Source organism: Siniperca chuatsi, linkage group LG19 (assembly GCF_020085105.1).
Source record: "Siniperca chuatsi isolate FFG_IHB_CAS linkage group LG19, ASM2008510v1, whole genome shotgun sequence".
Taxonomy (NCBI): domain Eukaryota; kingdom Metazoa; phylum Chordata; class Actinopteri; order Centrarchiformes; family Sinipercidae; genus Siniperca; species Siniperca chuatsi.
In genome coordinates this window covers 5,399,789-5,426,158 of record NC_058060.1, presented here as the reverse complement: position 1 = coordinate 5,426,158, position 26,370 = coordinate 5,399,789, and the positions used below count along the sequence as shown (strand labels likewise).

At 41.5% G+C, this 26,370-nt stretch overlaps 1 protein-coding gene across 14 annotated transcripts in view; it reads left to right on the top strand.

Moving 5' to 3' along the window:
- The window catches only part of LOC122866573 (microtubule-associated protein 4), a 162,511-nt gene that overhangs the window by 26,807 nt on the left and 109,334 nt on the right, over window positions 1–26,370 (top strand). For 11 of the 14 annotated variants that reach the window (XM_044176379.1, XM_044176388.1, XM_044176382.1 and 8 more), the window contains one exon: window positions 2,567–2,623. The exons of the other annotated variants lie outside the window; for them this stretch is intronic. In XM_044176379.1, the coding sequence (XP_044032314.1) occupies window positions 2,567–2,623 (57 nt within the window). The remainder of the gene's footprint in view (window positions 1–2,566; window positions 2,624–26,370) is intronic. 14 annotated transcript variants of the gene reach the window in all.

Genomic DNA, 26,370 nt, shown 5'->3' with positions numbered 1-26,370 from the left:
GGGCTGACTCAGCTCTCGGGCCTGTTTTGGTTACCCAGACACTTTGGTCAGACTGCGTGTGGGCACCCGTCAGTGACAGACGGCTGCAGGACGGGCTGGGAGTGGTGTTGCCAGTGATCAACTGTGGCACGCTGTGTGCATTTGGACAAACGCAGACATGCTGACACACCGAGTGCCAAACAGCAGGGCGAGGCACTCTGTAAATTATTGTTTCTCTGTCAGCAGGAGAACTAGATGGAGGAAGCACAGTTTTGTTTTTTTTCACCATAGTTGTTGGTTTGGTGCCCTGATGCACACGTAATGTGCCCCTATGATGTCTGATGTGTGTTTGATGAGTGTCCTGTGCTCTTGTTTTTGTTGTGTTTGTGTGTCTGTTTGTTTGTTTGGGCACAGATGAATCATACCTTGTGTGTGTATGTGTGTGTTCTTGCATGTGGTTTTAGGTTTTTGCATACCTACATGTTAATGTGTTTTTTGTACTGTATATATGTGTACACATGTATTGACTGCAGAATGATCTTACACTAACAGCAGACATACCTGCCGATTATAGCTGCATATGTATTGTGCACACTGTTGCACTCACTGTTAAGTAGCTCAGTAGATTATAAATGCAACATTTAGGTCAGATTGAACTAAGGTATTCTTTTTTTCTTCAGTGTTTTTTTTTGTACTTTCCCATCACCCTTACTTTACTTATAAATTAAGTTAGCAGAATAAGTAGGATTTTTCAGTTGCTGTTTGCAAACACACGATTCAAAGTTGGCCCCTCCTCCCCGTCTCAACTGGCGAGAGAGAGAGAGCTAGAGAATGAATGAAGAGAGGGAGCGGCGTTGGCAAGAACAAAGCAGTGAATCAGAGAAATAAAACGTTATTTTCTGATTGTTTCACTGTGGTTACGTTCTAAAGCACAAATAAAATCGCCCACACCTCCGCACAACCCAGTGTGAAGGAGCCACAATACATGCAGCCGAAGCCAGGCTTCATCCTGTTCACTCTGTGGCCTCTCTGCACAGCGTGAGTGTAGCTCAGCCCCACCGTCGGTCAAACAGCAGACAGACAGAGCAGCGAAGAGAGAGACGGAGACAGCGAGGTCTCTACGTTTTTATAGAACCCCCAGCCTGCACTCAGTTATTGGCTGGGGGCTACACACCACTGCCCAAAGGTTGACGCCCAGAAATGTCCCGAACACAGCAAACTATTAAGAAACTAAGAAAATGCAGGCAGAGGGTAGGGTCTCTGCAGATACAGACACTGCCACACACTTCTAGAGGGTCATAAGTGATAATTGACAGGGATTATTTTTGTATGAGTCTATACATTGCTTTTTAGGAAAATCCTACTTATTCTGCCTTTAAGTTAGTGTATCACATAATAAATTGTTTATCATGAGACAAAATAGCACCAAAATGTCACTATGTTCAATAAATGAATTTTTCATTTATAGATAATTAATTTATTTTCTATACTCTATAAATATTATAGACTAGTGAACATGTTTAAAAGGCTAACCACATTTAATATATTTTTAGCCTTACTTTTAATATTTGGTTGTTATTCCTAATGTTGATTACCTTACAGGATTTCAGTTTTGCTGCCACAATAACCTAACTTTCCCACTTTTTTCACTGTTTCATCTCATGTCATATTAAAGGTACCTTGTGGAGGTTTTGACCACTAGTAGCACAATGGAGCAATGTTTTTCCCCATTTTGTTTGTATCATGCACATGCATGAGCACACAGGCAGGCTGATTCCCATCCTGTTGTTGGTTTCAAACTATTCCACTGTTGCTATGGCAACGGCTGTGCACGTTGATGCAGTGGCTGGTAGCTCCTTCAACCTTGCTGCATTTTTGTTTTAAATTGTTTTGGGGGTTTTCAGCTTTATTGCTAAAACATCATTGAATGATGCAAAATTGTTCAAATTGGCTGGATCAGGAGATTTTGACTGTGGCAACAGCTGTGCATGTAGATGCTGCGGGTCCAAGCCCCAAATTGCTTGCATTGGTAGACCAGCATCTTGCATGGTAGCTCACTGTCATCAGTGTTTGGATAGTGAATGTATGGGTGAACAAGAGGCAAATTATAAAGCGCTTTAGATGAAAGCAGTCCATTTACCAAAATCTGTGTGGTATATGTGCATGTGTATTTCTGTGCATGTCTATAAATGTGTATGTGTTTGTTTGAGTCATTTATATGCAGTGATTCAGCAAGTCAGATGTCACACAGTATCACCTCCTTCAGCATCCTACACTGACACCAGTCAATATGTGCTGCCCTCTGCTTGCCCCAGCCTGACCATAATGGGCCTGTGTGCTATGAACAGGCACATTCACAGGCAGACAACACACACCAAGTGCTCAGCGACTACAGTGAGGTGCCCTTTAAAAAGCCTTAAAAGTCAGGGTCAGTGGTTTCTATTTAATTCCAGGCTCAGTCTGTCATATTTCCGCTGTACAAACCATTACGATGCAGTTTGATTTTCTATCTCGTCAAGTCATTAGCACTCAGATGGATAGTAATGTGTTTGCTTGTTTGTGTGTGTGTGTGTGTGTGCGCTCGCAGACGTGGGTACTACGTTGGAGAATGGAGAGCAGGAAGCTCATGGGGTGCAAAAGCCTGGTAAGACATATCCCACAATTCCGTCTGCTGACGGTCAGTCTGCTAAGGCCGCCTGGTCATCCTCATTCAGGCCTGTTAGTCTTTTCTTGTCTTTCGACCTTGTTTGCTTTCTTGTTGTTCTTCACCTCAGTTCGATTCTGTGTTTGTGTGTCTATACCCTTAGTATTATTAGTGGCCTTTTAGAGCAGGATGTGAGCGGCTCTCACTACTCTCCAACATCCTTTCAATGTCCTCTTAAGTACAAGGCTGCTGCTCTTTCTTTTTTCAATCTGAGTAGTTCAACTGAAGAGAATAAGGCATAGATTGAATGCTAAAAATAGCAATTACCTATGAAACATTAAAAATGTTTCTCATTACAGTACACTCTCATATACTACAGCCACTTTCTTCTTTTGTTTTATTGTTTGTTTTAAACAGTAAAAGTGAAAAAATATTAAAATTATTTAGTTAAAGCTACTACATACAGTATATATGTATAATTCGAAAATTTCCACCTTTGGTACCTTATTTTAAAGCCTCCAATGACTGTTATTTTGTTTGGGAAATACTGATCGAAAGCGTCTTGTAATTATGCCTTGCCCACACACTCCCTTTCACTCTGAAATGCCACACATTACGTAAGTTAAAGACACTCCATTCCACACTGCCATGTCATGGAGGCTTTAATGGTAGCTTCGACCCTACCAATGTAGTCTAATTTTTCTACAAACAGAAACGTATGTCATCAGAGAAATTTGAAAGACGCTGTTACTCCACATGCATCATGCTTTGGGGTACTTGAATATTCAACAATGCATAATATTTTAGTTTTAGTTTATCATATGTTTCTGAATATTAACTATTAATCTGCAAAATAACTATCAACTACAGCTATTAACTACTACTAAGTAGACTACATGTTTTCCACCTTTCATCAGTGAGGGAGGTGGGACCTTGTTGTAATGTTTTTATTCTGAGAAGCAGAAATCAGTCAGTCTCTCTATTTGTGATTAAACATGTCACCCTTTGCAGCTTTCCATAGCTGTCTTTCTACAGCTCAGGATAAAAGAGAAGACAGAACCTGAAAAGACTTCATTTTCAATCAATTAGTTCATTTGCATAATCAATGCATGAAAATTAATCTTAATTGTCAACAGGAGATTGTCAAATTGTCATCTTGATAATATCAATCGCACTCCTTTTAATAAATTGAGTAACATAGCCATTGAAGCTCACTTGCACAAGTCCCATGTGATGATATTAAAGGTGGGGTATACGATTCTAATGCAATACACTTCTTTTTGTCAAATTCAGCGAATATCTTCTCACGGTACGCTAGCTGTCTGTTCAGTGTGTGCGCTGTAAATGGGAAATAAACAGTGGCTCGGACCAGGCCACACAACACTATTCCAGCCATGATTTGTGTGTCAAGTAACATTAAATTACTTGCCCAGGGACTTACTTTCTAGTTTGCCAGTATATGCTGTTGTTGTGATGTAAGCTATAGTACGAGAGTTTTGAGTATCGCTGTCTGGAGCTGGTTTGCTGGCTGGGAAATCGTCTTGTCCTCTCTGGCTGTTAGCTTCGCAGCAGCAACTGTAGGGACAGTTTGCTAACCCACAACTTAGCTAACGTTAGTTATATTACTTGCTGTGTTGTTTTGTATCATGGTATTGGATTTCTCCAGAATCACAAACCCCACCTTTAATAAATTCACTTGAAGATTAAAGGAAGATTTTTCGCTGCTCCTCTTCATCCATCCATCCATCCATCCATCCATCCATCCTTCCATCCTTCCTTCCTTCCTGTAAAGGTCAGTTTACCCGAGCACGTGAGCGAGCTTCTTGTCCCACCCTTTTAATGCCCATAGTTGCCTATAAATGGTCAGTGAAACGCCCCCTAATTAATATCAATCTATACTGACTGCATGAAGACAATGATGGCAAAATCTGACAGAAAAGCTAAAAAACAAAATTTTTTTGTGTGAGATTGAAGTTATTGTTGGGGAGGTTGAAGCAAGAAGGAAGATATTGTTTGGTGGACACTGTATGGGCATTACAAAGGCAGTGAATGCTGCTGGCTCAGAAGGTTGGACCCTCTCCGAAATAAAAAAGAAGTGGTCTGACATAAAAGTAGAAGCGCATAGTCTTACACAGACAGAGTGCTTATGCCACGGGCAGGGGAAAGGGGACACCGCAGCTCAAACCCCTTGATGAGCGACTTGCAGGAAAGTATATGAGAATCCCTCCAGAGTGGAGTAGTGACAGAGGTGGAGGGGGACACAGATATGCAAGACACAAATTACGATTTACACAAATAAATGTTTCTGTATTGTTTTTAGTCGCTGCATGTTCCAGCTGGGTAGGTAGTGATGGCATTCATTCTTCTGCCATCAGAGTTGCAGTTTCTCATTGCTCCAGTTTATGTGCCTACGCATGGGTCAGCGTTACGGTGGAGGACCGCACATTCTCCCAATAACTTTGTTTTTTATAAATCCTAAAGTTTGCTTAGAAAGTGCCGTATGCCTTCTTTTGTGCATACGCAGTGTTTATAAATGTGGCCCCTGGTCTCTCATTCTACTTTTTTTAATTAAAAACAACTATTGTCTGCTAAGGAGCTGCACTGGATGAAGCTGTATCTCTTTTCCACACAAGTGCAGTGTGGGAAGGATAGAGCTGTCAAACCTGCCCACTGCCATCTTTCATGTACTTTGTATGTACATGAAATGTATGGTGGGATGGATGTTGGTGACAGTGGGAGGAGTGATCAGCATGCATATCAGACGTCTGTGTTGGCATGTTCACTGCTTTGCTGTCTGACTGTTTGCATGGCATGGATAGCTTGTGTTACTATGGTTACACAGCTGTATGTGTGCATGTATGTATTTCTAATATTGTTTTTCGGTGGGCCTACTTTAGTAGAAAGAGCATCTGGGCTTGTCGAGGTTCATTGGATCCATTCTTCACTGTTATTGTAGCATACCCCAGGGAGAGGACTCAGGCGGTATAAATAGTAACTGGGTCCGAGAATTGAGAACGTAAGCTGAATCCTGACAGAGCAAATGCAGATGTGTGTATGTATGAGTGTGTACTGTATGTGTTGAGACGCTGCATTTCACCTCCAATGCATGACGCTTCTGCATGGCAAGTTTGTGGAATAGAATATCTTCCCAAATATTTGACCAATATAAAATAATGAGCATCATTAATTTCTGGCTTATAGCTCTCAGAATAGGATAAATCTGGTGTTTCTCATGTTAGTCAAGTGTTTGACATTTGTTAGATGAGTTGCAGTTGATTTGTGACAGCTTTACTAACCTGCTTTCTTCCTTTTTCCCCCTTATCCCTTCCTCTCATTCTACCTTTTTCTTCTTGGCCTTTTGCATAAACACATTTATTATATTCATGTTCTTATTTCTTTTTTTCTCCATTTCTTATTCTGTTTTTATTCGTTCTTGTCTCTTTCTGAATGAACCATCTTTTGGTGCACTTATTTTACTTTTTTTACTCTTTCTTCCCTTCCTCTTGATTGCTGTCATCACCTTTTTTTTTTTTTTTACTGTACTTCACTTTTATCCCCCTTATTTCTCTTGTCTCCTCCTTTCCCAATACCCATGCTTCAGAGGACTAGAACCTGCCTCCATCGCCAGCCGACTGTCAATCAGCTGTGCTTCTGCTTCTGTGCACCTCTCCCCTCTCCCTGTGCCACATACACACACACTATCTACCCTATCCACGGCTCTTTTGATCCAGTATGAAGGAGAAAGTCTGAGGTTGTGGTTCACTCCACTGGGCAAACTGGGTGTCTCTGACACACAACTGTTTTTGGACATACACACAGTCACATTTGAAATTCTATTTGTTTTTTTTCTGGTGTTTTACTTCTTCTTGGACCAGAATTACCACTATTACTTATTTCCACTGTGTCCAATGAAATGTTTTCTCATTGTCTGTTTCTCACTGATCACTTATTATTTGGAAATCAAGTATATTTCCCCAATATTAACAAAAATATATACATATTCAATTTAACTATACATATTTAAAAGCCTACTGTGGCATAAGCAAATAAATCAAAATCATGAAACATAAACATCATTCATGTCACATACATGTGTAGGCCCTCTAGTGTCTAGTTTCTCTCCCTCTCTGTCTCACTATCACGCTGAAGCAGACAGGAAGTTCATAAGTTCATGTGCTCACATAAACACACATACACATAGGCACAGACACCATCCAGCTGCTAGCCCTTGTTCTCCTGTCTGAAAGCTTTCACACTGAGTTGCCAACGCTGTAAGCTGGATCTGTCAACACCCAGCAAGCAGCACACACACACACAAACAAGCATACTCACATATGAACCCATCAAAGGACTATTTGTATTTTTTTTTACTTTTTTGTCTTTTAATGAAATGCTTGTAACACATCAGTCTGCTTTGATGGTCACCTCTCTTCAAAATCTCTGAGCTGGAGCACCTTGGTAGACGAATGGTCACAGCACATGCCGCGTGGTCGCAGCAGTTGCCGGTTCAATTCCAACCACTGACCTTTGTTGCAAGTCATACCTCTCTCTCTCTCCCTGCCTTCAATTACATTTCACTGTAATGCATAGTTAGTTTTTAGTTCTTATCTTAGTTACTTACGTCTTACATGTTTGCTTACTAATAATGCTATATGTTTGTTGTGTCTGTTGCTGTATATTGTCATTGTGTAGGCAAAGAATTCAGTCAGTCAATCAAACATTTTAGTTCACTGAAAACTAACTTATCAGAATGTATCATTAAGATGTCCTGTTAGCCACAAGCTAGTCCAACAACTTTACCTTCAAAGAATAGCATATGATTATGCAAAATATGCATATAAAACATATTGGTATTCTGGCATCCTTTTTTGTTTTCCTAACACAGGTTTTTGCGTTCCATTGAGAACAGTTTCCATTGGAACTACTTTCTACTAAAGAAATAGTCCCTGTGAAAACCAGGATGTTGTTTCTATTAAGAGAAATATGTTTTTAGGTTTTTTTAAATTTAAATAATTCTTTTTTCATTCTTGAGTACCACCAACACAATTCAATTCACCTCCATTCTGTTAGGATAGTGACAATATTAGTAGCAGTAATAGATGGTTGGCACATTAATATGCAACTTTCTGCATGGTTAGACCAGTAAGGAAATATTTGGGGGGGTGGGGTTTGTAATTTGGTTGAACTGACCCTTTAAGACAAAATTGTGAATGAGGCCTAGTAATGTTCTATGGCTTGCCAACAAGGCCATTTTCTTTCATAATCTAACAAGTCATTGCCCTAACAGAATGAAATTTCAATGTGTGAAATGTGTGATTTGTACATGAACACACTTCCATCTGTCTGTGCATTTCAGGTACAGCATCACTCACTGTAACTTGTATGATACTCCTCTGATCTTTTCATGGCTGTAAATGGACAGACGATCATTGAAGACCTCCATAGAGATATTTTCAGTCAAGGTCAGAGTCAGAGGTCAAGGTCAGCTACAGACACAACAACAGTTTTTCACCCTGAAGTGTATATTATTTATGGATTTTAACTATTTTACTTTTTAGAGGCATATAAATATCCTACTGTATATGTGCCACAAAGGTTTAGATCCAGCCTCTTTTATGTGTTTGTTCCCAAAGATATCTTATATGTTCTTTTTATAGACGTACCTCTCTCTGTTGTCTGCCTGCACCTTGTGCTAATAAACCGATGTATAACACACACTTACCTGGCTTTTTGGTTTCTCTTTCTTGTTCTAACCAACCTTAACTAAACCTCTTATCTAATGTCTGACTGTTTTTCCCCTTCTCGTGGTTCCTCTATTCCTGTCCCTTGCGGCCTTTTTATTATGTGCAATATTATTTCCCTTTTCAGATATTCTTAGCAGCTTTCAAAGAGAACAAGATCCTCAGTCATCCTGGCTGGAACCTTTGGAGGTGGTGGGTTTTGTACAGTGTAAAGCTTAGAGATTAGTGTGTGCTGGAGGGAAATTATTTTCTATTGCGTCTGAGAGATGTGCCTCTTTGGTTACGAAACATTTCTTTATTACTCTTTCCTTATTTGGAAAGAGAAAACAGAGAAACCAGTAATTTCCTTTGCCTTCTTGCTGTGGCTTAATAATACACATAGGAAAATAAATAAAGGGAATTCTGTCTTCTCTAAAGAGGTTTGCTAGCTATCAGTATTTTAGAGCTTCTCTTCCAAAATCAATGGCGGACTGAAGTCAGGTTCCAAACATGAAAGGAGATGTGCTTCTGGAAACACAGACTAAATAGAAATAGTATGACGGAAGCTCATCTGCCTTTTCTACAGCTTTAATTAAACTACAATGCATCATCATCAGTTAAACTAAAAAACCAACAACTTGCACACCTAGAAATCTCCAGCCCTGTGCGATCCTCTCTGTCAGCATGGGTATGTTTGCATGTGAGAGTCTATATGGGGTAGACTGTCCTAGTTAAGCTCAGAGAGTTGTGGTGTGGAGTGTATAGGGAGAAAAAGAGGGAGATGAATTTAACAAGTCCTTTGTGCAAGCAGATGTGCTTTTCAGTCTTGTACCTTTCAAAATGTAAAACACAAACAGACATTTGCATGCATGAACTTCCCAGCTGCCAGAGAGCCTCACCCTGAACAGCTGCCCATTACCCTTATAGAGGTTGAAGAGGGTGAGTGAAAGAAAATTCAAAAGGTAACAGGATTTAAGAGAGAGGAGATGGAGACTTGACAAGTGGTGTACATTATGCATATATAGACCCCCACACTAGTACAGTACATTATGTGCATCTGCCCACACACAGTGAAGACATACAGTACATCATCCGAGGACCTTGAACTCCTGTCATGCCTGCAGCATTCTTTATAGATTATTAATCTACTGTATTAAGGTGTTACATCATAGGCTCAATAGGAAAACATGTTTAACAGCATGTAGTTTGTGCACCACTGGTCCAGACTGAAATATCTCAACAGCTGTTGGATGAATTTCCATGAACTTTTGTACAGACACTCAGGGTCCCCAGAAGATGAATCCTAATGACTTTGGTAATCCTCTGACTTTTTTGCTAGTGCCACCAAATCAAAATTTTCACTTATCCATATTAATATCTTAGAATCTGCTAGATGCATTTTTTACAGAAAGTTTCTCAAGTCCTCAAAAGTGGTGATAAGAGAAGCCATAGTGGTGCTGATGGCTGTATATCTTGAGTAAGAATGATAGACGTCAGTCGGTTTATTGTATTAATACTCTGCGTGGCATTTAAGGCCAGACATATTCAAATCCTTTAGAAACTGGCAAAACAAGTTGTAAAAGTTCTTATTATTAATTAGAAAGAGCAGTGAAAGCCTGATCCAAACATATCTTGTGTTTATTGTGAAACACATGCAGGAGGTAATAGAGCTGATAGTGTGGCTGTAGACTCTGTAGAGCCACTGTTGCAGAAACATGGCTTTTTTTGTCAGGTTTTCTGACTGTCAGCATCTTGCGTAAACCTTATTTCTTAATTTTGTTTGTTAGAATGTTAGACCAAGACAACTGAAAATATTGGAAACTTGTTGGGACAAAACAACCAGTTTGTATCAGCCTTTGAAAAGTCAAACTTGCCCTAGCCTACTTATTTTGTCACCTTTTTTTATTGATAAACTGTAACTCCTAACTTTTAGCTGAGCACATCACCATCTTTGTATAATTTGATAAACTCACACTGTCATCTTGTTTAACTTGCAGAAGTGATTTGGTAGAAATGCTGGAAAATCTCCTTTAAATTTTTGTGATGCAGTTTTAATCCCCTGGCTGGGAGAAAAACATAATTCCTCCTTCACTGATGTCTTCTGTATAGGCAGAAAGCTTTTCATCTGTGTGAACTTTTCTCACATGAAGATGTGAATGCGTATGTCTTTGTGTATTCCCATGTACTGTATGTGTGTGTTTGACTGCGTAAATGTCTCCCTCTTTGCTTGCATGTCAGAATATAGTGTGTGTGTGTGAATATTAAGACCTAAGACTTGCCTTTGAGCTCTAAATTTGAAATGCTGTGGATGGGAAACAACATGGGGAACTAGTGATTCTTAAACTCTCCGCTGCACTTTGGAGTGTGCACTTGTTCACTTCATCTGTTGATTTGACAGGTACTGACTGCACAATCCCTGCTGGTGGGAGCTAACTGCAGCCCCCCTGCTCGGCTCAGTAAAATGAATTGTGATTCATGACATTGAGGAGTGCTAGAAAGCATGACAGCTGGAAATGCAAATATGAGGGAACAAAATACAGAGGGTAGTCAGAAAATCCAATCCTTCGCCATAGCTCAACTCCTTAATCCTGCCAATAAAAACTAACAAACACTGATGTAAAGAAGGTCAAGAGAAAGTTACGGTGGGATTAAAATAGCCACAAAGGGACTGCCTCTGTGTTATTTTCCTCTTTCTAGACCCGAGAAACAGGGTTGTTTTCAGGCTAGGACAAGGAGGTGTGGAAGATACACTGACATAATAGGCTTGGATTCAAATAAAGGAAGCCAGGATGGAGGGAGAAGAAGGGTTTTACAGACAGCTGTGTATTTGTTTGTTAAAGATACCTGCAGGCTCTATCAACCACCCACCTCTCGTAGAAACATGGACACACAAAACATACACACACACACACACACACACTACAGATACGTCACATCCAATGCCCGTTGCTTCTCTACTGCCTGTCTATGCACATCACCCTCTCACACACTGAATTTATACCATCACGGCATCAGCCTCTTGACCCTCCACAGACTGGCCTCCTCCTCTGTTTTAAACAACACCCAAACCTTCCATGCTTTAATTTAACAGACACATCTGTAATTATGGTGGAAAAGCTACAATCAGAAAAAGTAAAAAGTCATAAAAATGTTCGTAGCTCGTTTTTTGGGTCTAAGGGGCAACATTGATCCATCCAACACATTGGCTGGCTCTGGACTATATCCATCCATTTCTCCATTTTCTGTACCCCACACATGTCTAGAGCCTATTCCAGGATGCATTGGGCAAGAGACAGGGTATATGCTGGATAATGGTTTTTGTTCTGTTCTATAGGAAAAGTGCAATGAGATAACTTCTGTTATGAATTGGCGCAATATAAATAAAATTGAATAGAATAGACCCATGTCTTAGATTGTCTTTTTTGTAATAATACAAGGAAGTGCATGGGTGCAACCAAAGGGAGCACAAAAAAGTAGTCATGTGATGATTACAACCCAAGACAACTGACACCAAATGTTTGCTGATATCTAGCCTGATAATCACACTGATCCACCATTTTGTTTTACTTAATTCAATTAATTTAACCAATCAGTAGCGAGTGACATCCGTTCCAGCAACATAGTTTTCAATTGACTCTGAAGCTGGCTAGCATTTGCTAGGGTAATTTAAAAGGTGTTACTCTGTAAGTCGATTTATAACAAGCTGTACAGCTTCATCAACCTCAAACACACTTGTCAACATTTGTCTGTCACTGATTTTCATAATAATAATTATAATAATAAACTTTATTTATACTGCACTTTTCAAAATCAAAATTACAAAGAGCTTTACATGGTTGAATCAGGGTTAAAACATTTCAGGACTGAGGCAAATACAATCAGGCATGTAAAAAATACAGCAATACAATTAAATTAAATAAAACCCCCAACAATAAATATAATTACTAATGATAAAACAGATACGATATGTTGGCAATAAAACATAGCAGTGATTTAAAAGATGTCACTGATTCAGCAAGAATCCTTGGGCAGGTTCCACAGCTGAGGGGCCGTGACTGCAAAAGCCTGATCACCTTTAGTTTTGAGCCGGGACTTGGGTACAGCCAGCAGAACCTTGCCCGAGAATCTGAGGCTGCGCCCTGGTTCATAGGGGAGCAGCAGTTAAGCACTGTAGCTAGGAGCTGAACCATGAAGTGCTTTAAAGGTGATCAGTAAAATCTTAAAATCAATTCTAAAATTAACTGGTAATCAATGACGAGAAGCTAAAACAGGTCTGATATGGTTTGACATTTGAAGACAGGGATCCAAGATGTTTCTGTACAATCGCGATGGACTTTGGGGGACCGCAGAGAATTATTTCAGATTTATTTTCAGAATCAGAAATACTTTATTGATCCCCAAGGGGAAACTCTTATTACAGCAGCTCGCCTTTACGTCAGTGCACACAGGAATAGAAGTACTAGCAAAAAATATAATACACTATAATACAGGTCAGAAAATAAATTAAGTACCAAGTGGGTATATGTCACGGAATAACAGGCAGGGGACACAGAGATAGAAGGGAATGTCTTTATTCAGACGACAGCCAGTGGAGAGTGTGGAGATAGGTAGTGGATCTGGGGAAGTTACCGGAGGGAAGCCACAGAAGACTGGAGAGACAAAGGAGGAATGGAGAAACCACGGAGGACCGGCGACGACACTGAGGACTGGAGAACACACGGGGAACTGGAGAGACCACGGAGAACTGGAGAGACACAGGAATAGTCTGGTGCATGGAGTCCTAAACACAAACGAGGTCGGACACTGACTGGGGAGAGTGGAGTGGCTTTATACTGAGTGTGATTGAGGCTGATTGAAGGCAGGATTGTAATTTGGAGCAGGTGTGGGTGATTACGGGCTGGTGAGGACAGGCTGTGACAGTATAAGTATAAAATAAAATAAAATAAGTGTGAAGTACCAAGTGGGTTTACCGGTTGATGATAATAATATGGTATAAGGTAATAGTGCATGAACTGTCAAGTGTAGCTTATTAAGGTTATAATGAGATGGAGGATATTGCACAGCAGTTCCTTTAGCTGGAGAAGGTTTTGGGACATCCAGCACTTAATTTCTGACAGACAGGATAGAAGATGATTGAGACTGCTTTCATCATTGGTTTTTAATGGGATATAAATTTGTGTGTCATCTGCATAACAATGGTACTGGATTTTGTGTTTAGTTATGATCTGTCCCAGTGGTAGCATGTATATACAGAACAACAAGGGGCCAAGGATGGACCCTTGGGGAGCACCAAGGTCAGAGGGGTCACAGAAGAGTCCTGTTTGATAAATAGGATTTAAACCATTCTAGAGCAGTGTCCCTGATGCCAACCCACTGCTCAAGGCGGTCCAGTAGGATGGAGTGATCGACAGTGTCAAATGCAGATCTCAAATCGAGACAATCACCAGTATCAGCTGTGAGTAAAAGGTCATTTGTCACTTTGATGAGAGCAGATTTGGTGCGTGAACGGAAACCTGATTGAAATTTGTTAAGATATTCATAAGTAAACAGTCTTCTCTAAAACCTTTGATAATAGGGGCAATTTAGAAATGGGTCTAAAATGTTTTAAATCTGCAGGGTCATGGTTTGGCTTCTTAAGAAGTGGGTGCACAGCTTTGTCCGCAGTAGACAAAGAACTATTTACAATCAATAAAATACTGGGACCAATTCTGTTAAAAACCTTTTCATGAAATCTGCCAGGCATGAGGGCTTTAATTTGGTCATTGTGTCCTTTAGATTGCAAATTAAATGGCCTGATAGTCATTTAGCAAGGCACGGGGTTTGCAGTGTGGCAAAGAAGGGTCACCTGTGGCATGACCAATCTGGAGTTTTATTTCATTGATTTTAGTAGATTCAATGGTTTTGAAAAGAATTCTGGGTTTTGACGGTTTGTTGTAATGATGTTAGAGAAATAGGAGGACTTAGCTTCTTTGACTGATTTCTGATAAATAGACATTAGTTCTTTTTAGCAATAAAGTTAATTAGATTACATATAAGTGCGCATGCGCCCACGTGCATGCTGCCTGTTGCCGTAGCGCTGTCTCGTCGTCTTACTTTTCCTTTTTCTTCCAAACTTGAATAACTTGTGTGTAAGTATAATTTAAACCACGCTCTTTACGAAAATGAGAGTAGAAAGTGTTTTAGTACTTTTTTTCGCTGTGGAACTTCTTCTCCTACTACTTGGTCAGGGCACCGCTGCATATCAACTGTTTGGCCGCAACGTTTAACATTTCCATCAACGGCTTTCAGACTGTTCGGGCTGACAGGGATCACACCGGGAGTGGTAAGCGGAAAGGCGGCGGGCTTGCTGTCACGTTACTATCAAGCAGAGTATCTGTAGCCCGGACATTGAACTGTTAGCTGTGGGACTCCGGCCATATTATCTGCCACGTGAATTCTCAAATGCCATTGTTATGCCTGTTTACATCCCCCCCTCTGCTAACCCGGCATCGGCGTGCAACGCCATTCACACCGCCATAGCTCAACTCCAGACTCAACACCTGAGTGCACTCATATTAATCTCGGGTGTCTTCAACCATGGCAGTATTTCAGCAACACTGACTAATTTCACCCAGTATGTGAGTTGTCCTACTAGAGAGGAGAGGACACTGGACCTGCTGTATGCTAACGTTAAGGATGCATACAGCTCTTCCGCCCTCCTCCCCTTGGGTAGGTTGGACCACAACCTGGTTCACCTCAAACCTATCTATGTGCCTCTGGTTAAAAGGCAGCCTGCGACCACAAGGATAGTGAGGAGATGGTCAAAGGACGCCTATGAGACACTGCAGGAATGTTTTGAAGTGACAAACTGGGATGCACTCTGTGAGCCTCATGGAGAGGACATTGATGGGCTCACTGAGTGCATCACTGGCTACATTAACTTCTGTGTGGACTGCAATGTCCCAACTAAGGTGGTCCATTGTTATCCAAATAACAAACTGTGGGTAACAAAGGACATCAATAACATCCTGAATGCTAAGAGGAGGGCCTTTACTGATGGTAATAGGGAGGAGGTGAGGGCAATCCAGGCTGACCTGTAAGTGAAGATCAGGGTGGCCAAGGAGAAGTACAGGATGAAACTCCAGCAGAACAACATGAGAGAGGTCTGGAGTGTCATGAAGAGCATCACTGGCTTCAGACCGACTGGCAGAAGAGGAGTTGAAGGCAGCTTGGACAGGGGCAACAAACTTAATCTGTTCTTTAACAGATTCGACACACCTCCTCCATCATCCTGGGAGAGTCCTACTCCCCCCTCAACTGGCTATCAGGCTAACGGCCTGATAGTCTTCACACTAATGACTCCCCCCCTCCCCCGCCTGTAACCTCTGCTGTGTGCCTGACTACTGACCAGGTGAGAGGACAGCTGATGAAACTCCACTCAAACAAGGCTGCTGGCCCCAATGGAGTTAGCCCCGAGGTGCTAAAAGCCTGTGCCCCCCAGCTATGTGGAGTCCTACAACATGTCTTCAACTTGAGCTTGAGTCTTCAAAGGGTCCCTGTTCTGTGGAAGACATCTTGCCTTGTTCCTGTGCCGAAGACGCAGTGTCCCAGTGGCTCCAAGGACTACAGACCGGTGGCACTGACCTCCCACATAATGAAGACCATGGAGAGACTGGTGCTGGAACAGCTGCGGCCCATGGTCAGACCCCTCCTGGACCCCCTTCAGTTCGCCTACCAGGCCCGGCTGGGAGTTAAGGTTGCCATCATCTTCCTGCTGAACCGCATCCACACCCACCTGGACAAGCCGGCAAGCATGGCAAGGATCATGTTTTTTGACTTCTCCAGTGCTTCACCATCCGGCCAGCCCTGCTGGGTGAGAAGCTGGCAGCGATGAAGGTGGATGCCCCCCTCGTGTCCTGGATTGTGGACTACCTGACTGGCAGACCACAGCACGTGCGCCTGCAGCACTGTATGTCGGACAGCGTGGTCAGCAACACTGGGGCCCCTCAGGGGACTGTCCTCTCTCCCTTCCTCTTCACCATCTACGGACTTCAGCTACCACACAGAGTCCAGTCACCTCCACCAAACTACATGCCATCTTGGACAGTGTCTCCCACTCACTCCATGACATGCTGGTCAAACAAAGGAGTACCTTCAGTGAAAGACTCTATGGCCATCAAACTCTTTAACTCCTCCCTCTAAGTGTTAGTCTATATAACGTAAGTCATTAAACTGGACATTGATCATTACATCTCTGCAATACTTAATAATAATTGTGCAATATTCTGTGTTAATATTCCAGTGCAATATACTCTTTTCAGTTTAAAATTCCCTATTTATTGATATTGATATTTATTCATACCTCTATTACTGCTGTGCAGTATCCTCCGTCTCATTATAATCTTAATAGCTACACTTGACAGTTCATGCACTGTTACTTTATACCGTATTATTATCATCAACCAGGAAACCCACTTTGTACTTCATTTATTTTATACGTATACCCACTTGGTACTTAATTTATTTCTGACCTGTATTATAGTGTATTATATGTTTTGCTTAGAACTTCTATTCTTATGTGCACTGACATGATAGTGAGCTGCTGTAACAAAAGAGTTTCCCCTCGGGGATCAATAAAGTATTTCTGATTCTGATATAAATTTTTGAGTTCCTTTCCTGTTTAGTTGCAGCCCATCATGTTTAAACAGGTCCCCATTTGTCCAAAAATAATCAAAATGACTAATAATACCAAGACCAGTGGCAGTAGTAAAGTTTTGCATCCACAGGTGCAGACTAAAATGACGGCTAAAACATTCAGAACTCTTGGTCATAGTAGGAGTGGGACCACACAGGACACATCTCTTACCCAGGCTTTCAACTGTGGAGGCTGGAGACTGACGTTTATAATGCAGGTTAATGTACTGCCTGGACATGACGTCTTTTGTGCCAGCGTGCACTATCACAGTGGGATGGATGTCAAGGAGAGCTGGAACTAGTTCTGGGGCTGACGCAGGGGATGGTGAGCACATGGACTAAGTGGAACTGGTGGGTGTGGAGCATTTTCTGATGGCAGACTGCACCCGGTGATGGGAGAGAACGGCTCTGAGGGAAGATCAGCCAGAAGAGGGAAAGAGTTTGTGAGTGGGATGTCAGCACCACAGATACCAGACAGGTCGTAGAGGGGAAGACAGAGTCTTTTTTGACCCTTAACTACAGATGCCCAGGAAGGGGGATGAAATGAAGTCAGGACAGGGACATCAGCAGGAGTAGCCACTTCATCTGAGGCCAAGGGCCGCTGGCTACCCGCAGGCTTGAGACACGTATCCGGGAACACAGGGAACACAGTTTGCCGCTGGAGGAGATCCTCGATGAGCCTCTCAATGGCTGGAGGAGATCCATGATGAGCCTCTTAATGGCTCGCAGTTAATTTTGAGATCAGCAACCTTTGCTGACGGGGCCATCAGTGGCACTGAAAACGAAGAAACACTGTTGGAGTCCTTTGGCTCTTAATCCCCTCTCCAGATCTATTTTACCCTGCCTTGCCTCACCTCACTATGCCTCTCCTTCTCCCTCTTCCTCTTACCTTCTAATTTTTTACTCTTTGTTATTAGATCAATTCTTTTTAGCATTTCTTGTATAGAGAGCATAAGATTGTCTTGGAAGGAATGAGAATTGATACTCCTATGAGAATACAGTTTCTGTACCTCCACAAGGATATAGACCAGACTCATCTAAAAAAAGTGAATTATATTCTAAAGCCTAGCACATTCCGAGAGTTTGTAGAGGGTTGGCTGAATCAACAGGACACTCTGGATGTTTGTCCTCACCAGAGAATAGCATTCTGTCCTTTTGGTGAACCGTCATTGTGTGCCTGTTGTACTGCAGCGGCCCTGACCCAGCCAGTTCATAGTGTATAGTTCGAGGAGCTGAGGCAAAGGAGCAGGGAGAGGCTGGGGTCAGCTGGAGGACAGCTTCAGGATTCCAGCCTATCCTGCCGACTCATCCCATATTAGACAGTTTTGTTAAAGTAAACCACAGGGCGCCATGCAGAATCTGTGATAGAAATACATTGAAAAACAGCCAGGTTTGGTATTAAGCTTACATGGCAGTAAGCTATTATGATAATCAAATGAACTGAGTTGATTTGGAATTTTTTATTGAGGGTGTGAGAAGGGAACCTCTCTTCTGCTTAAGTTCTTTTAGTTTACTATACAGTATAGTCATTTATAATTTTAATGTACAAGCAGCCTGAAATATGCACCATACAAGTTATGCCCTGGCTTCTTATAGATTCAAACTAGGCCATGGCCTTATTTCCAGAGGGTGCCCACTTGATGAAAGAGCCAATATTCTCACTAGCAGAGGAAGTCTACACTGGCACAACTGCATAGACTTCTGTTTAATGAGGTTTACTGCACACTGGAGGTTACTCTGATTTGCCACTGAACTTCCAGTGTGTCTCATTTTTTACTCCTGGTCCTATAGAGCTAGAGGACACAGACTAGCCCACAGGCTATAAGCCACATGAGAGAACATAAGAATGGTGTAAGCTAGGTGACACTAGGCTGAACTTCAGCTGTGTCATAGCTTGCTAATGAAAATCATACAACTACAGTCCACGTTGAGATAAGCTGATTTTATCAAGACATGGGTAAATACAGAGGAAGAGTTCATGTTCTAAATAATGGCATGGTTGTCTCTGTAGTTGAGGTTAATAAAGGTCAGAGTTTGAAAATATACACTACTTCAACATAGGCAGCATCCCAGCAGGACAAGCCTGAAGATGGGAACCCTTTTGCAGAACCATGCTGAGTTAGATATATAGTGCAGACACAGACAAGTCTAGAAATGGAAAGAATGCTTGAGAGAGAGAGAGAGCAACAGATAAATGATTTGTTTTCAATGATTCTCACCATCCCCACAAACAAATAGTTGAAAACAAATAGACAAAACACTTGATTCATTAACAACTCAAGTTTACTGAACCCAGAATCTCACTTTCAATATTACAAAATGGAAAATCACAAGGTGGCCTAGATGCACCAAACATTCTCTGCTACTTCTTGTCAAATTAACTACAATATTTATTCAAATGGACCCAAAAGGATAACTACAATAACCCATGGCTAGAATTAGAACAAAATCAATGTAAAACCACCTCAGCCTGGTGGAAAACCAATAAAATCACCAAATCATCACTAACACCATGTAGATACACCCCAATTTGGCACAACCCAGACTTTCAACTGCATAACACCCCTGTTTACTTACCATCATGACACCAAAAGGGAATCACTCATCTCCATCACCAATTCCAAAACAACCAATTCTTATCATACAATCACTAATCCATCAATACGCAGTTGGGAGAGACCAGTTCCTCTACTACCAACAATTAAAATCCATAATTAAATCCAAAATTAACATAACCAACAACACACTACAACCTTCCAAGCTGAGTGACAAGATTATGAAAATCACAAACTCAAAACAAAATCATCTCAAAACTTTATAAACTTATATCTCTCTCAGATTCCTCAATAACAGTCCCAACAACAAAATGGGAAAAAGAATTAGCTCTCTCTCCCAACCTTGATTTCTGGATTCAAATCAGCAAAAACATCTTGTCCATGACCCTAACACAAATTTGCAACAATATAAAACTATCTACAGAAACCACAGGACCCGAGGTAAAATGTTTAAAATGGGATTGGCTGACAGACATCTGTTCACAATGCACTTTGGGTAGCACAGGCAATTACTTTCATGCTAGTTGGGCCTGTCAACCACTGCACTCCCTTTGAATAGTAGATTCTGAGAAACTCTCCACTATCTTGGGCTGCAGAATCCTATTGTCCCCATCACTTTGCCTGCTAGATGGGTCCTACCTCCCTTCTTCTTCAAGGGAAAAAAACAAAAAAACAACAATAAGTGAAACAAATACAGAGAACAAAGAATCTGAGACTCCCTCCCAGATGGTCTGGGAGTTGTCCAGGGCAGGACAAGACACAATCAATGGGCCAGCGTCCACCCTAAAACTAAACAAAAAAAAAAAATTAATTATCCCAACCTAATCTCTACTAACATCCTATCATATCATCACATTCATCATTGTAGCTGCTTTGTTATTGTCTGTATGTATGGCCATTTTGTCTATTATGTTTATGTCACTTTTTTTGTCACACTCTATTTCACCAATTAAAAAAATTTAAAAAAAACAGAGACATAGCAAAGGGGAAAGATTGAGTGATGGATCGAGGAACGGATTAAACTATTAAAATATAATAGCATAATAATAGCAATAACAGTAACAATCCTTCCTCTCCCTTTTGTTTTTCCACTCTCTCCCTATGCTTTACTGTGATGACATTTTGTGTGCCCTGACCTGACAAGCTAATTGTCTTGGCCCAGGCCTGGCAGAGGGTCCCTCTAACTGGCTGAACAGTGGAAGATCACAGTTTCCTGACTTTGTAAAACACAACTATTTAACTTGTCACTCAAGGGAGATAGCCAGGCAGCATTTCTCATTCTCTTCTACTCGTATTATTTTGCCATGTACTTATATAAACAAGAATATACTGTAAACAATCGATATTTCCTGAATGAGAGGTCAATCCCACCCCATCTTAAACCCTGGCTAGACATTGGTAATCCTTGCAATTTTGAGTTCAACCTGACTGAACTCTGAGCAAAGCCAATAAGGCAGTGTCGATTCGTGATTGGCAGTGAAGAAGTTGTGCTCCATTCCTCATAGCAATGTATGGGGAGAGAAATCCAGTGTTACCACAGCCACAATGTATTTTAGATAGGCTATATGTTAGTTTGAACTTGTTTGAAAAAGTGACAGCCCAAAAAACAAACAAACAAACAAACACATCTACAGCTCATCTTAAAAACGAGATCAATGGTAGCCTTGTGTAGCTACGCAGTATTCTGCAGACATTTGTTTAACATGCAGTGGTATTAGCAGTCAGTCAGAGTAAACACACCTGCTGCAGAAATAAAGTAGGATCAATTAACCTGAAACAATACATGTGAAAAGAACAGAAGTGAAATTAAATACTCTTAGACCTCTTCTTAGGACTGTGTGGGCATGTCCAGACTGTGAATCTACCTCCTCAGCAGAGGTCTACGTGTGTGTGTGTGTGTGTGTGTGTGTGTGTGTGTGTGTGTGTGTGTACATGGTTTTTATGGTTAGATTAGATTAGATTAGACTGTATTTAATCTTAAAAGGAAATGGGGTCAACTAGGGTTGGGCTGATGACCGATGCCATCATCCATCGCCGATGGCTGACGTCCATCGACCACTGAACCCTCTACCATCGTAACATTGTGATGTAAAAGCCCCGCTGGCGAGTAAAACAAAATCTCGTTAATGAAAGTGCAATAAAAGCATTGCGAGTAAAAAGCTCATAAGAGTAGTTTACCATTATGACTAGTATTTAAAATATTTTTAATAATCATATGATCTGCTTAATGAGGTATCTTAAGGATAGTGTTAAACGTTCCTGCTGCAGCTTTCAGACCGTGGTCAGGAAGCACAGAGAAGACTTGTTTTCCTCCGGGGCTAACCCCCTTCATTTTTACCCAGCAGCTGGGAGGCAAGAGACGGGAACATCTTGGTTATTGAGGAGCTGCAGCGTTTATTCATGGGCAAACTGTAACCTGCACTGTACATTTACTGCCACTAGACAACTTCACTGCTAACCTATCCCTCTGCTCCGATCGCCAACACACCTGTCTGCTCTGAGTGAAGTCACCGTCACTCTCTTTCTTGCTCACTCACACACTCACTACGCACTGTGGACATTGTCATATGCCAATTTGGTAGACATCGCCCAACCCTAGGGTCAACAGCAGAAGGAATATATTTGGTGATCAGCTAAAGATTCACTCAATCGCCAGGTGGAAAATGTCGTGCTGATTACTTTGCTGACAAAAAAGCTCAAGTTTAGTACAGTCTGTAGCCAGCAATAGACTTGCGTGTCTCAATGTCATAATACCTCAGATACTTTTATAATTTATAATACCTTTTATTCCCAAACTTTTTTTGCCTCCTGGTGTAATCAGCTGGTGAAATTGTCACTGGAATAGAGATAGCCTGAGTCATATTTCAGATGGTGGGAATGTCATCATAACAAAGTTTGAATGGCAGCATTCCTCCACTAACCCTGCACCACCTCCTCAGCTGATCCTGAATCTGCTGCCTGTCCTCAGAACAACCCTCACAGGGCTCCAGTGCGACTTCCACAATTTGTCTGTGCATGAGTTGGATTAGGCAAGACTTGTGTGTCTGTAGTGTGTGTGGGTGTGTTCATTCTAGGCTATATTTATCCATTTTATTCTGTCATGTCAGCCAAGTGTCCACCAAGCATGGGGTCTGACTTTCTGGTCTGTCTGCCATCATGTGTGTATGCGTGTCTTTCTCTCTCTGAACATGAGTGTGTACTCAGAGTGTGCTTGTATGCGTTACTGTGTGCTTACATGCTGGTGAATGTGGGTGCATGCGCATTTGTTTGTCTACATTAGTACAGCTACAGCAGATTAGCTCTGTGTGTGTGTTTGTGTGTGTGTGTCCTCAGATGCCTCTGAGACGATAAAGGTCATCTGTCAAACTGATAGCTGCTCCAGTCTGTCTCGCCATACTTCGTCCTCATACTGAGGTCAGCAACCCCCCCAGCCGCAGCAGCAACTCTTACATAATTTGGAAATGTTGTTCATACTAAACACAGGATCAGATATCAAACTCTTATTTTCTTTTTACCACTATCATGTACTCTAACACAATCAGCATACAACAATCAGCAAGCAAGTAAACTGTGGGCATATGTGTGTGTATGTAGGTATATGGTAAATGGACTGTACTTGTATAGCGCCTTTCTAGTCTTCTGACCACTCAAAGCGCTTCACACATTACATATCGCATTCACACACTGATTCATCAGAGAATAGAACAGAGAATACAGAGAAACTAATTAATCATTCACACACCGAAGGAACAGCCCTCGGGAGCAATTTGGGGTTCAGTGTCTTGCCCAAGGATACTTCGACATGTGGACTGAGGGAAGCTGGGATCGAACCACTGACCTTCCGATTGGTGGACGACCTGGTCTACCACTAAGCCACAGCTGCCCGTATATATGTGCGTGGGTGTGTGTGTGTGGGTGGGACAATAGAGAGGGGAAGTGAGGAAGATGGCGGATGTGACTGTGTGGGAGGTTGTCACGCACAGATCCAAAATGGCAGGAAACTCAAACAAAGGGGTAAGAACCAAAATTGAGGATGCACACTGCTTGTTCAAAAGATAGCGTGGAACGTAGCTAACCTAGGCTACCAACACATCTGGGTCGGTTGAGATGTGTGTGGTGTATAGGTGTACGTGAAGCATGTAAGTGTGTGTGTGTATGTGGGTTAGTAGAAGGAGAGGTAGAGAAAAAAGGCACACAAGCCAAAGTATAAGAAATCTCAAATGCCGTAGTAAGACACAATATTTGTCTCTTTATCACACAGGAACCCATCAGCAAACTTACATTCAACAGCCGTGTTACTGGACTTTGGTTTGATAAAGCACAGTTTTTAGCTTCCACAGTGGCAAAAACTAACACAAGTAAATAGCCCAGCGGTGTGGTACCGACACACACTGGGATGTGCTAGGCACAAAAAACACACAGCAATACATGACGTGGCAGTCCGTTATTTCCCACAATAATGCAAAGCAAAATTCATTACAATGAAGCTTTGATGAAATAACACAAAGTTATAAACTCTATCTCTGCCCAGACACAAGCCTCTTACTTGGTATCGCTTTGTGATAGCGATTTCATGAGTTCAGTCTGTTTGATTTATCCGGCAGACTCTCCGCAGGTTCAAGTACAGATGTTGGCCAGGACACTGTTCGTTAACGGCTTCGACGGCAAAACTGTACCTCTAAGACAGTGAAGGGAAACAGTAGTCGACTTTTGATGGAAAGAGAGTAGGGCTCAGCAGTTTCTTCTCTTCCGTGAATACAGTGGTACAATCTAAATCTTTCTTCTGCAGGTTTGTTATCTGGAATATCTCTTTCAGGATCCAAAACGTTTTCAGCAAACATAAAGCAGTCTGTTGGTCATCCAGCGAGTCAAGACTTCACCTAGGGAGTTTAAAGTTAACACGATTTGTCCCGTGTAGCAACACAATTGCAGTGGAAAGATGCCGAGCGAATTTCCTGTCCTCCTGTGGCGGCTCGTCCAGTAGGAATCCAGAGTTTGGATTCAAAAGGAATTCGCACACAGGTGAGAATTAACAGGCCTGTTGGCGATATTTCTGCAGGTCCAGGCCTTTTGTTACACATACAGGCCTCTGTCTTTGTTCTCCACATGTGGTGTTGAGGCCCAACAGCCTATAGGGAGGAACAAATCTACATTCTATTTAGAAAACATTACATATTTACCATTTTGCCCAGCCTTTTGCAAAATAATCTTCCTTCATTTTTAACCTATATGTGAGATTCTTCCATCACTAGGATATCATCTATAATGGTCAGCCATTGTTTGTAATCTGGTGCATCAGTATTGAGCCAGTTCTTAGTGATAGCCTTCTTTAAGGCAGCGAGGAGAATCTTGACCAAGTATTGGTCTCCTACTTCCTTCCATGTAGCCCAGAAAGGCTGTGTTTTCATGCAAGTCCAAAAAATATGTATGTGGTTTGGTTCCATAGCTGTGTCTCAATTCAGGGGTGGTTTCGAAGGCTGCATTTAAGGACCGAATGCGTCACAATGGGCACGACTAGACTGTCCCATTTCGAAGGCTCTTTCATATGCGGCTGACAAATGTGGCATTCTTTTCCTGAATTTGGACGATCCAACGGGTGGATCCTTTGTGGCCCAACCTGTCCCAAGATACATTGCGCGGCGGTGATGAATATGGCGTCCCTAAACGTAATGTTGACAGAGGCCAAGGAGGATTACCCTTTTAAATCTAAATATTGGGTTTCATCTCACTCGAATACCTAACGATACAAATTTTAAAAATCCAAGGGACCTTAAAACCTCAAATGTTTGTTAAAATTATAGGTTACGTGATGTTAGTATTGCTAACTGATACTGCTAGCTAGCTAAGCCGCTGCAATTACTGTAGCTTGTAAGACCTAAATTACAGCCTTACTTAGCCTCAAAGCCTTCACTAAGAGGTTGATTTATAGCTTACAGAGATGTGACGATTTTATAGATAATTTATAATTCATATTATGTACATAAATGGACCAAGGTGAACTAATTTAGACAGGTTGTGAACCCTGCTTGGTTTTAGCTTGGTGTTGTTTGCTGCCATGATTGATTTCTTCTGCCTTAGGATTGCAAGTGTCCAGGGAAAGGGCGTGAGTGGGAAACCCACTGCTGCAACTTGGTAGTGGTTTGTCCTCTTGGATGAGGTGTTGGGACAGAGGCATTCCACGACCACCCCTGTTCTAATTGCCTTAATCCCTGAGGACACACCAGGGCCATAGAGGAGGAGAAGGAAAGCCAGCCAGAGCCAGTTAAGAGAAAGAGAGAGAGGATGAGCTTCTTCAGATCTTAAATGAAGACATGAGGTTGCAGAGAGAGGCAGAGGAGAGGAGATCACTGGAGAACAGAGAATGGAGAGGCTCTTCTATCTACTTGAGAGATTATTTTTCAACCAAAGATTATTAAATATTGAATGAATAAAGTAATTGTTAAATACCATGTTTATTTAATTTACAGCTGTCTTTACTATTTACTATTTTATTATTAACTATTTACCACAAAGTACATACGTAAGAAATGGAATATACAGGGTGTCTGAAGGTCCAACAATTTCATAAATATTTAGCCTTAGAAAATGTGTTTATGTACAGTGGTGTGAAAAAGTGTTTGCTCCCTTCCTGATTTCTTATTTTTTTTGCATGTTTTTCACACTTAAATGTTTCAGATCACCAAACAAATTTAAATATTAGTCAAAGATAACACAAGTAAAAACGAAATGCAGTTTTTTAATGAAGGTTGATTAAGGGAAAACAAAATCCAAACCTACATGGCCCTGTGAAAAAGTGACT